Source organism: Macaca thibetana, chromosome 7 (assembly GCF_024542745.1).
Source record: "Macaca thibetana thibetana isolate TM-01 chromosome 7, ASM2454274v1, whole genome shotgun sequence".
Taxonomy (NCBI): domain Eukaryota; kingdom Metazoa; phylum Chordata; class Mammalia; order Primates; family Cercopithecidae; genus Macaca; species Macaca thibetana.
The window spans coordinates 55721361-55734257 of record NC_065584.1 but is presented as its reverse complement, the minus strand read 5'-3'; the positions used below and the strand labels follow the sequence as shown (position 1 = coordinate 55734257).

General features: G+C 39.2%; 1 protein-coding gene across 2 annotated transcripts in view; it reads left to right on the top strand.

The window, feature by feature from the left end:
* Window positions 1-12897, top strand: part of GNG2 (G protein subunit gamma 2) — a 114557-nt gene that overhangs the window by 85923 nt on the left and 15737 nt on the right. For both annotated transcript variants that reach the window (XM_050796957.1, XM_050796956.1), the window contains one exon: window positions 9833-9948. In XM_050796957.1, coding sequence (XP_050652914.1) covers window positions 9862-9948 — 87 coding nt within the window. In that variant the 5' untranslated portion in view covers window positions 9833-9861. The remainder of the gene's footprint in view (window positions 1-9832; window positions 9949-12897) is intronic.

Below are 12897 nucleotides of genomic sequence, written 5' to 3'. Positions count from 1 at the left end.
AAACTTAATCCAGCATATAAACAGAACCAAAGACAAAAACCACATGATTATCTCAATAGATGCAGAAAAGGCCTTTGACAAAATTCAATAGCCGTTCATGCTAAAAACTCAATAAATTCGGTATTGACGGAACGTATCTCAAAATAATAAGAGCTATTTATGACAAACCCACAGCCAATATCATACTGAATGGGCAAAAACTGGAAGCATTCCCTTTGAAAACTGGCACAAGACAGGGATGCCCTCTCTCACCACTCCTATTCAACATAGTGTTGGAAGTTCTGGCCAGGGCAATCAGGCAAGAGAAAGAAATAAAGGGTATTCAATTAGGAAAAGAAGAAGTCAAATTGTCCCTGTTTGCAGATGACATGATAGTATATTTAGAAAACCCCATTGTCTCAGCCCAAAATCTCCTTAAGCTGATAAGCAACTTCAACAAAGTCTCAGGATACAAAATCAATGTGCAAAAATCACAAGCATTTTTATACACCAATAACAGACAAACAGAGAGCCAAATCATGAATGAACTTCCATTCACAATAGCTTCAAAGAGAATAAAATACCTAGGAATCCAACTTACAAGGGATGTGAAGGACCTCTTCAAGGAGAAGTACAAACCACTGCTCAGTGAAATAAAAGAGGACACAAACAAATGGAAGAACATTCCATGCTCATGGATAGGAAGAATCAATATCATGAAAATGGCCATACTGCCCAAGGTAATTTATAGATTCAATGCCATCCCCATTAAGCTACCAATGACTTTTTTCACAGAATTGGAAAAAACTCCTTTAAAGTTCATATGGAACCAAAAAAGAGCCCACATTGCCAAGACAATCCTAAGCCAAAAGAACAAAGCTGGAGGCATCATGCTACCTGACTTCAAACTATACTACAAGGCTACATTAACCAAAACAGCATGGTACTGGTACCAAAACAGAGATACAGACCCATGGAACAGAACAGAGCCCTCAGAAATAATACCACACATCTACAACCATCTGATCTTTGACAAACCTGACAAAAACAAGAAATGGGGAAAGGATTCCCTATTTAATAAATGGTGCTGGGAAAACTAGCTAGCCATAAGTAGAAAGCTGAAACTGGATCCCTTCCTTACTCCTTATACAAAAATTAATTCCAGATGGATTAGAGACTTAAATGTTAGACCTAAAACCATAAAAAACCTAGAAGAAAACCTAGGTAATACCATTCAGGACATAGGCATGGGCAAGGAATTCATGTCCAAAACACCAAAAGCAGTGGCAACCAAAGCCAAAATTGACAAATGGGATCTAATTAAACTAAAGAGCTTCTGCACAGCAAAAGAAACTACCATCAGAGTGAACAGGCAACCTACAGAATGGGAGAAAATTTTTGCAATCTACTCATCTGACAAAGGATTACAAATTTCCAGACCCTACAAAGAACTCAAACAAATTTACAAGAAAAAAACAATCCCATCAAAAAGTGGGCAAAGGATATGAACAGACACTTCTCAAAAGAAGACATTTATGTAACCAACAGACACATGAAAAAATGCTCATCATCACTCGCCATCAGAGAAATGCAAATCAAAACCACAATGAGATACCATCTCACACCAGTCTCACAACCACAATGAGATACCATCTCACACCAGTTTCTGGAGTGAGATGTGGAGAAATAGAAACACTTTAACACTGTTGTTGGGACTGTAAACTAGTTCAACCATTGTGGAAAACAGTGTGGCGATTCCTCAAGGATCTAGAACTAGAAATACCATTTGACCCAGCCATCCCATTACTGGGTATATAGCCAAAGGATTATAAATCATGCTGCTATAAAAACATATGCACATGTATGTTTATTGCGGCACTATTCACGATAGCAAAGACTTGGAATCAACCCAAATGTCCATCAATGACAGACTGGATTAAGAAAATGTGGCACATATACACCATGCAATACTATGCAGCCATAAAAAAGGATGAGTTCATGTCCTTTGTAGGGACATGGATGCAGCTGGAAACCATCATTCTCAGCAAACTATCACAAGAACAGAAAACCAAACACTGCATGTTCTCACTCATAGGTAGGAATTGAACAACGAGATCACTTGGACACAGGAAGGGGAACATCACACACTGGGGCCTATTGTGGGGTGGGGCGTTGAGGAAGGATAGCATTAGGATATATACCTAATGTGAATGACGAGTTAATGGGTGCAGCACACCAACATGGCACATGTATACATATGTAACAAACCTGCACGTTGTGCACATGTACCCTAGAACATAAAGTATAATAATAAAAAGAATGTAGTATCTTTATTCACTAACAATAAGTAATGTGAAAAGGAAATTTAGAAAAAAATTCTGTTTACAGTAGCACCAAAAAGAATAAAATACTTAAGAATTAACTTAACCAGGAAGGTAAAAGACTTATTCAACAAACATTTTTTTAAAAATTACTGAAAGAACACATAAATAAATGGAAAAAGACATCCCATGTTCATGGATTAGCAGACAATACTGTTAAAATGTCAATACTTAGCCAAAGCAGTGTACAAATTCACTGTAATCCATTTCAAAATCCCAATATTTTTTGTAGGAATAGAAAAATCTGTCTTAAAATTCATATAGATTCTCAAAGAATCCCAAATAGCCAAAGCAATCTTGAAAAAGAACAAGTTGGAAGACTCAACACTTTCTGATTTCACAATTTATTACAAAACTGGTAGTCAAAACTGTGTGGCACTGGCATAAAGACAGACAACTCATATATATACACCAATGGAATAGCATAGGGAGCACAGAAATAAACCCTTACATATATGGTCAAATGATTTTTGAGACGGATGCCAAGACCATTTGTCTGACTCAATTTGGGCTGCTATCAAAAAAAAAAAAAAAAAAATGTGATTGACAAGGTGGTTAAAGAATAAGCATTTATCTCTCACAGTTCTAAAGGCGAAACGTGCAAGATCAAGATGTCAGAATGATAAGGTTCTGGTGAGGGTTCTCTTCCTAATTTGGAGATGGCTATTTTTTCCCTGTTTACTCACATGGCTGAGAGAGAGGGAGAAATCATTTCTCTTTTTATAAGAGTACTAATCTCATTTATGCGAATTCTACCTTCATGACCTAATTACCTCCCAAGGGTTCCACCTCCAAATACCATTATATTGAGGATTAAGCTTTCACATGTGATTGAGGGAGAGAACACAAACATCCAGGCCATAATTCAATGGAGAAAGGCCAACCTTTTCAACAAATCATGATGGAAAAACTGGATATCCACAGGCAAAAGAATGAAGTTGGCCCTAACACTGTGAACAAAAATGAACTTAAAATGGATCAAACACCTAAACGTAAGAGCTAAAAGCTATAAAACTCTTAAAAGGAAACATAGGGCAAAAGCTTCATGACATTGGATTTGTATATAACACCAGGGCTGGCGGAGACACAATGGCATCCAGTGTTGGTGAGTGGAAGAGAGGAAGATGACCACAACTGGAAACACTGTGGTGGAGCTGGAGCAGTGTGAGAAGACTGTGAATTAAGCCATTTACACCCTTCTCTGAAACTGTGCACATTTTGATGCTTCATTCCTTTCCACTCAATGGTTTTTTATTCTTTGTGATCAGTCTCTTCCTTTTTCTTTCTCTTTTAAACTGACCACAATGTAGAATGTACATCTAAATATTCATTGGAATTTGCTGAATTACCTCCTGTGTTCTTAAGATATTCTCTTTCTTCCACTTTCCCCATACATCAGACAATATCTAAATACTAGTTGTTAGTTGCTTTTGATTTGCCCACATCTATTTTTCAGTCCATGAGCGTGGTCCACAATAGACAATCTTCCCCACCTCTACTGTGAATCACAAAATTCCAACTTTGAATACTATGTTGCTGGATCTTTTAAAAACAGATCATAATTTTCTGAAGCTCATTTCCTTGTAGACTTTTTGCTCATGTTGTGACTTCTGCACAATTTGAGGGTCAAGCAAATGAAACATTACACCCCAAAACATTAAACGCATGCTGTCCGAGAAGCAAGTATTGACTTTGTATATGATAAAAAAGACAACATACATGCATCCGTGCTTTCTAGCTATTTCCTGAAATGCCAAGTGATGTACCTCTATTCCTGGTTTATTTGAATTTGTTCAAACCTTATAAAGCCAACTATTGCAAACAAAACAAAGAAGAAAACGCATTCCAATTTTTAAGTGTGTAAGTAAGAAAAAGTTTGTCTTCTAAGCTTGAGGTATTTGGACCCTGCATCTCTCTCTCTCTGTCTCACACACACACATACACACACACACAGACATACACATACATGCACGCACCCCTCCATCTATGCTAAAAGAAGACCTCTACACTGATTCGTTTTTCTTTTTTAAAAAACTGTGATAAAATGCACAATATAAAATTTACTATCTTAACCATTTTTAAGCATATAGTTCAGTGGTATTAAATACATGTATACGGTTGTGCAATTATCACCACTATCCATCTCCAGAACTCTTTCTATCGTGCAAAACTGAAACTCTATACCCATCAAACAGCACAGCAACATGGCACAAGTATACATATGTAACAAACCTGCACGTTATGCACATGTACCCTACAACTTAAAGTATAATAATAATAAATAAATTTAAAAACAAACAAACAAACAAAAAAAAAAAAAACAATAACTTCCAATTCCCTTCTCCCCTCAACCCCTGGCAGCCACCATTCTACTTTCTGTCTCTATAAATTTGACTACTTTAGGTATCTCATAGAAGTGGAATCATATAGTATTCATCTTTTTGTGACTGGCTTATTTCACTTAGCATAATGTCTCTAAGGTTCGTCCACACTTTGAGCCTGTCAGAATGTCCTTTCTTTTTAAGACTGAATAATATCCCATTGTATGTATATACCACATTTTCTTTATCCATTCACCTCTTGATGAACACTTTGGTTGGTTCCATGTTTTAGCTACTATGACTACTGTGAATAAGGGGGTCCAAACATCTTTTCAAGACCCTGCTTCCAATTTTGGGGGGTTATACCCATAAGTGAAATTGCTGGATCATATGGTAACACTTGTTTTTGTTATTTTTTTTTTCATAGTAGCCATCTTAATGGGTGTGAGATAGTATCTCACTTTGGTTTTTATTTGCATTTGCCTAATGATTAATGAATTGAGCATCTTTTCATGTGTTTATTGGCCACTCATATTTCTTTGCAGAGATATCTATTCAAGTCTGTTGCCCTTTTTTTTTTTTTTTTTTTTTTTTTTTTTTTTTTTTTTTTTTTTTTTTGAGACGGAGTCTCGCTCTGTCGCCCAGGCTGGAGTGCAGTGGCCGGATCTCAGCTCACTGCAAGCTCCGCCTCCCGGGTTCACGCCATTCTCCTGCCTCAGCCTCCCGAGTAGCTGGGACTACAGGCGCCCGCCACCTCGCCCGGCTAGTTTTTTGTATTTTTTTTAGTAGAGACGGGGTTTCACCGTGTTAGCCAGGATGGTCTCGATCTCCCGACCTCGTGATCCGCCCGTCTCGGCCTCCCAAAGTGCTGGGATTACAGGCTTGAGCCACCGCGCCCGGCCTGTTGCCCATTTTTGAATTGGTTTTTGTTGTTGAGTTTTAAGTGTCTCATATTTACAATATTAATTCTGTATCATTTAAGTGGTTTACAAATATTTACTCTTATTCTATGGGCTGTCTTTTCACTCTGTTGAACTGTCCTTTGAAGCACAGAAGTTTTACATTTTATGGAGTCCAATTTGTCTATTTTTGCTTTTGTTACCCAGCCCTACTCCTTCACCAGTTGATTCTACTCTCTGGTGTCCTTCTGTTGCTCCTATTTTAGCTTCTGGCCTGTGGAGATCCCCCACTACGTGACTCTAAACCCAAAATGGATCCAGTATCCATTTTACATGAATCTCACCCTTAGCCCAAATGCACTGTCACCTCTTAGGAAAATAAACACTTCTTTGGAACACTGGCCTAGTACTTTACAATTCTTTCAGTCTTCAGGAGGGGATTTTTTCATTGCTTTTATGGGAAATCAGCTGGATGTGAAAAAAAGGGAAAAATGCACTAATTGATTCTAAAAGTGGTGCTTGACTCTGCCTGGTTCATACAGTAAAGGAAGAATATTCAGGGTGTAGCTGCCTAAAACTAGGAACACAAACTAAAGCCTAGGTTTACTTTTTCTCTTAAGTCCATTGAGGTTTCAAATGTGTTTTCTCTCCTGCATTTCTAGACTACTACCCCATCCCTCTTGTTTCTCCATCTCAACATCCCGCCTCCCTACTTCCCTTCCCTGCCTATACAGAGGACTTCTTCCATGATAGGCAGAATAACAGCCCCCACAAAGATGTTCATGTCCCAATTCCCAGAACCTAGAAATACATTACATTACATGGCAAAGAAGTTGCAGATGGAATTAAGGTTGTTAATCAGCCGACCTAAAAGTATATTATCCTGGATTATCTGGGTGGGCACAATGTAGTTATAAGGGTCCTTAAAAGTGGAAGAGGTGGGCAGAAGTCAGAGTCAGAGGAAGATGTGACTTCAGAGGAGGTCAGACTGATGTGACATGAGAAAGGCTCCGCTCACCTTTGCCAGCTTTAAAGATGGAGGAAAGGGCCAAGAGCCAAGAAATGTTGGCAGCCTCCAGAAGCTAGAAAATAAAAGAAAGTGGACTCTCAGAGCCTCAAAAAGGAACATAGCCCTACTTGTACCTTGATTTTAGCCCAGTGAGACCCATTTGAGACTAATGCTCTCCAGAATTATAAGATCGTAAATTTCTATTGTTTAAGCCCTTAAACTTGTAGTAATATGTTACAGCAGCAATAGAACCAATATGTTCTCTATCTCAGCCTCCTCAAGCCACTCCATCAGGAGATGGAGCTTTTCCCAGGGAGCATGAAAGGCATTGAGACACAGACTTTCCTTATGCTTGAATGACAATAATGGGTCATTTACTCAGTTAATAGCAGGTCTGTTGGCTAATGACAGAGCACTCCTCAATAATGGTGGCATCAATAAGATAGGCACTTATTTCTCTCTCACATCAAAGGTAGCCATCTCACAGTTGGCATGATGGCTCCACAAAGTCAGTAAGGACCCAGATCCTTCCTGTTCACCCTAGTGTAGCAGTCATTCTAGAGGTTTAAGATGGATTTCTGTGATCAATGCAGATGCCTCCCAGGCCAGTAGCAGGAGGAAGGAGAGACAAGGCATATACCTCTTCCCTTCAAGAACATTTCTGCTTATATCTCATTGGCCAAAACTTAGTAATGTAACTCTACCTAGCCTCAAGGGAGGCTTGCAATGTATCTTTCAGCAAAATACACCTAGCTAAAATTCAGAGTTCTTGTGGTCTCCGCTAAGAAGAAAAAAAGTCCCGTTACTAATGAAGAAGAAAGGAAGAGGGATTAGAAGGCAAGTTGTGATCTCTGCCACAGGTCACCCTGTAATCTGATGTAGATTCAGGGCAAAAGAGTCACTGGCCAGAATCTTAAATCTCCCAATAAGAACTTGGTAATTCTGTGATAGTCTGCACTCCAGCGTGATGAATGAATTCCAGTTTGGCAGAAACATTAGCTTCACAGAACAGCATCCAGGGGCTTGTAGATTGTGGCTGCACCCAACGTTGTATGAATAGAAGAGGCTACTCTTCTGAATAAGTCAATGCTCTATCTTGGCCCTGTGAAGTCTTCCTAGGCTGTTAGATGTTTGTTTAATTGTGGGGCATGTAATTTCCCTGTGAGGCTGCGATGATTGGGTCCCTAACCATGCTGATGAAATAATACTTGTTAAAGTCTCCTTTTATTATTTTGTTTTTCCATGCAATTCTCCTTCCTTTGATCTCCAAATGTACAAAAGTAGAGTTCAGAGATCTCTGATTTCAAAAATTCCTTCAATCTTCCCTCCCATTTTGTTGTCTCCAAACTCTTTGAAAATAAATTGAGGGATGGCCAGGCACTGTGGCTCACATCTGTAATCCCAGCACTTTGGGAGGCTGAGGGGGGCGGATCACGAGGTCAGGAGATGGAGACCATCCTGGCTAACACGGTGAAACCCCATCTCTACTAAAAATACAAAAAATTAGCTGGGCGTGGGGTGGGCGCCTGTCGTCACAGCTGCTTGGGAGGCTGAGGCAGGAGAATGGTGTGAACCAGGGAGGCGGAGGTTGCAGTGAACTGAGATTGTGCCCCTGCACTCCAGCCTGGGCGACAGAGCAAGACTCTGTCTCAAAAAAAAAAAAAAAAGGAAAAGAAAAGAAATTGAGGAAACAATTAATTATCCTCCAATTTATTCTGTAAATGTTGTTGGGTGGCTTATTTTCTAGTGTTCTTTAACATAATATTCTCCATGAAGGGACTTGTATGTTACAGAGAGTTATACATAATTTCTTCTTTTGTCTTGAAAAATTGGATATCAAGAAATAAGTACCAAAAGAGATAATTCATAGATTTTTGCTTTTTGGTCATTAAGAAAAGAATAATTTGTTGATTTTAGTTGGTATGTTAAAAAAATCTATGTACAGAATTTGTTATGGGTTATTCTTCCTTTTCCAGCTTTTCTGTGTGTTCTCTCTTTTTCTTTTTAAAATAAGTAACCTGATCTTGCTTCATCCTTTGGTAAAAAGATTGCCCAAAGCTAGCAGAAGTCATTATTTTTATATAGTATCTTCAGAACAAGATTCCATTAGTGTCGACGAGGCAGTGTTTAATGTTTCTGTTTCATGGGTCATGCACTCTAGTCAAATCAAAGCACTTAGGTTTTGCTTTATCCAATAGGGTATCAGTGATCTCAAGGAGCACATTTACACAGATGGTCCTAAAATTGCGTGTGACACCTTGACACAAAGTAAGATTGATTCAGAATGTGGGGGAAATGGGTATTGAGAATAAAATAAGATATTTTCCAAGATGAACAACAATAATAAAGTGAGATGGTATATCAAGAAAGGATTAGAAGAGAAATGAATGTGGGATATTCATGAATATGAAAGGATTGGAAGAGAAATGAATGTGGGATAGGATTTGAAGGAGAGCACACATGGAGAAAGAGGTACGGTAGAGACAAGGAAACCATCTCACAGTCTGCGTAGGAACAGAACTCTACTCTCAAACTCCTGGCCTCAAGGGATCCTCCCACCTTGACCTTTCAGAGTACTGGGATTACAGGCGTGGGCAACCATGCCCAGCCAAGAACTCTACTCTCAAAATGTTAATGTTCCAGATTTATAAAAGAAATAAGTTAATAAGTTTGTTGTACTTCATTTAGAATAACACTGGTGAACTAATTGACATATTTAACCATTAGGCATGGCAATCCCTCCCACTTGGCATGATAGACATGTCCCTGAGGAATTATGAGTAAAGTAGATCGTTGTGACTCAAACTTAATTTCAAATAGAGTGGGGAGGAATGGTTATTTACAACAATGCTGGAGTAAGTGACACTGAAAAGCCAAGCCTCCCACTATAGTGTCTCTGTAGTATAATACGCTGAAGTGGTCACAGTTAACCAGAAGGATAGGGTTTGAGCCCACTGGGAGAACATTTGGTAATATTCTTTGTGTGTGTGTGTGTGTGTGTGTGTGTGTGTGTGTGTGTTTTCCCTCTGAAGAAGGGATGGGGAAGTAGGGAGAGTTGGAAAATCAAACCTCATCCTCTGGTCTGCCTGCCAATCTGAGGTAATACTGACCGTGGATGGAGAGGGCTGGAGAAGCCGGGCCTGCCTACAGCCACTGCTTTGAGATCCCCTAGTTGCGATGAACTTGCACATTTGCTGGCTCGTGAATTCTCTGATACAATCTTCGTTTTGTTTTCTTTTCTAGTGTTTCTGAAAGATCTATCCAACACTCCGATGGCCAGCAACAACACCGCCAGCATAGCACAAGCCAGGAAGCTGGTAGAGCAGCTTAAGATGGAAGCCAACATCGACAGGATAAAGGTGAGGATGGCCTAACCCCACACTTCATCTAGCCTGAGTCTAAGGCACATGATTTGCCGTCATCTGTCACGTGACCACTCTTTCCTAGAGAGGGATAAAACCAGTAATGACAGGAGAGCATCTTAAAGATTAGGCAGAAGTTCATTTCTAATGTATCTTTCCCTCCTCCAGCATAAAATAATAGAATAAATTAGATCCTCTTTCCCGTGTAGAATTAAAAACAAATAACGCAACATAATAAAAAAGCAAAACAGGCTCATGGTTAAATTCCAGTGACAGAAATTAGAGAACATATGAAATATATCAGTGCACTAGTTCCCCTACCTGTTCTCATGGAAACCTTTTTCTCATTTGGTTTTTAATTTTTTCTGTCCTGGTTCAGGTTCTAAAGCTAAATGTCTATCCTTTGTGTCTAACCCTTCTAGTTATCCTTGCACATTATAAGTTTTTTCTTCTTTATTGAATTTTTTGTCCTGCAAAACACAAAAGTCACACCTTGCCTCCCTCAGAAGTCTATGTGTTTCTTTTTTTCCTCTCCCTCCCCAGACCTAACCTGACAACTTTGCCGTAAGTTGGGGCTAATGCACCTAGAACCAAGACTTCAAATTCAGACCCTTTGTTGGTAGTTTTCAGATGAAAAGTTGGCTAATATGCTGTCATTATTAATAGATGGCTATGGCATGGTGGCAAAGTGAATTTTTGTTAACCATCAAAACTTTACTGCCCCAGAAGTAAAATGCCTTACCCAAGAATTCTATGAAATGCAACTTGGAAACATATCTCATTGTACTAAGATAAAGCTACAACCTTCTTCTAAATGCCCTTTTAAAACTAGAATATTTTTCCTATTTTCTCTATACTTAATTCAGCACCTGGGCAATCCAGCTGTCCTTTGGAGTCTGACAGGGTCAATAAACTGTAGCTCATGGGCCAAATCCAACCCACTGCCTATGTTTATAAATAAAGTTTTATTGGAACACACTCATTTACATATTGTCTATGACTGCTTTCACTCTAAAACAGCAGAGTAGAGTGGTTGTAACAGAGACCATATTGCCCACAAAGCTAAAATAGTTACTCTCTGGTGCTTTATAGAAAGCTCACTGACCCCTGGGCTACAGCAGCCATTCTCAGCTCATCTGTGGGTTCCCAACACCCAGAGAGCTCTATAAAAGGACCAATTACCGAACCACACCCAAACCAATTAAATTAGAATCTATTGGGGTATGATTCAGGCATCAGTATTTTTTAAAAAGAATATTTCAGTTCATTCCGATGTATGGCCAAGGTTGAGAACCACTGTCCTATGGGAAGGAGTTTGCTTCTGCTAAGTTTCATCAGGTATGTGCTAGAGAGTGAAGAGAGAGCTATTCTTGCTCTACAAGTAAGATGAGAAAATACCCATGGACGTCTTCCCATTTATCCTGAATCTCCTTTGTAAAATTTGATGCCTAGTAATGGACCACAGGATTTAATCAGCTCCTGCTCTTCTTTCAACAGCCTTAATTCTTTACTCATGACTGAGATCAATAAAGGGACCTTACCTGGCTCCTTTGCCATCTTCCTCTTCTCTTTTCTTGCTTCTTCTTTTTCACTGTCTTGCTGAAAAAGCACAAGGCAACAGGTGGGCACAATAACTGCTGAGAGAAGTAAGGTGGCCCATGGATTGTCAAATCAGAAAGGGCCATTCAGTTATTTTTGAGGGAGAGGAGGTTCTGCCCATGGGCCTTCTGGAAAATACCACTTTGATTTTTGAGGTGGTCCAACTGTGATAAAAGTTTGCGAAGCTTTACTGTGGTTGATGTTTTCTGTTAATATTCAGCATCCCCAGTTACTGTTCCTGAAGGAGGATGTGATGTGCTTATGGGTGATGAAAACGGAGAGCAGAAGAACGATAATAGAAATAGAGCTTTTCAGAAATAGTCTAGATTTTATCATCCCTCTCCTGAATTACTGAATGCAAGGGGCTCCTATTTGCTGTCTGCAATTCCATCTCAACACATCTCCATCCCCACCATCAATTACCTTCCATATTCCTGCCAAATATAATGTTCTAAAAGAAAATCTAATTATACTCCTCTTCACTGAAAATCAGCTCATGATTCCCCATTACCAGTAAAATAAAATTCAGACCCTTTAGCAGTGTATACAAAGTTTCTCTGACCCCTGTCATCTCTTCAGCTTTATTCCTGCTCTCTTTTCTGCATGCCATGTAGAACCACTTTTAATTCTTTTGATGGAAATTTCAAATACCTAGAACATCCAATCTCCTTTGCCCCTCTACCTTGCTGCTTTACTTACCTGACTTTACTTAACACTTCACTGCATTGAATCATTAAAGATTCAGATCAAATTATTAGATCCTTTAAAAAGTTTTCCTGGATCTTCATCATAAGGTTGGATTTTTGCTGTTTGTTCAGTTGTTCATTCATTTACTTATATAAAGCTCTCTTACTGAGAACTTTCTAAATTGCAAGGGCTTGTTAGGTTCTAAAGAGATGGAGATAGACAAAAACATGATTCTTGCTCTCAGAGAGCCCTGACCTAGTTGGGGGCTACAAAAACATTGAACAAGGCCTGTTATTGATGCAAACAAGATATCCAAGAAGCATAGTTACCAAATGTCATCAGAAAGAAGCCAACCCCACATTATGATTGCCCTTTGAAGAGACACAAATCACTACTAAAAAAGAAGCAAAGCATGAACCTGAAAAATTGGGTGTGAGTAGTTGCCTTCCTAGGTGATCTTCACATTCAAATCTCTGAATCCCACTTGACGCCACTGGACCTTACATTGAGAAATATAGCAACAGCCTGCATTTCAGCATTTGCTGTGTACCTCAGAGCCAGGCAGGCTTGCTGTGGTGGAGTGACAGATTATTTTTAGTTGAGCAGTTGGATAAAACGTTGACTGTATTGACACGGTTGTCAGCTAGCTGGTTTAGGGCT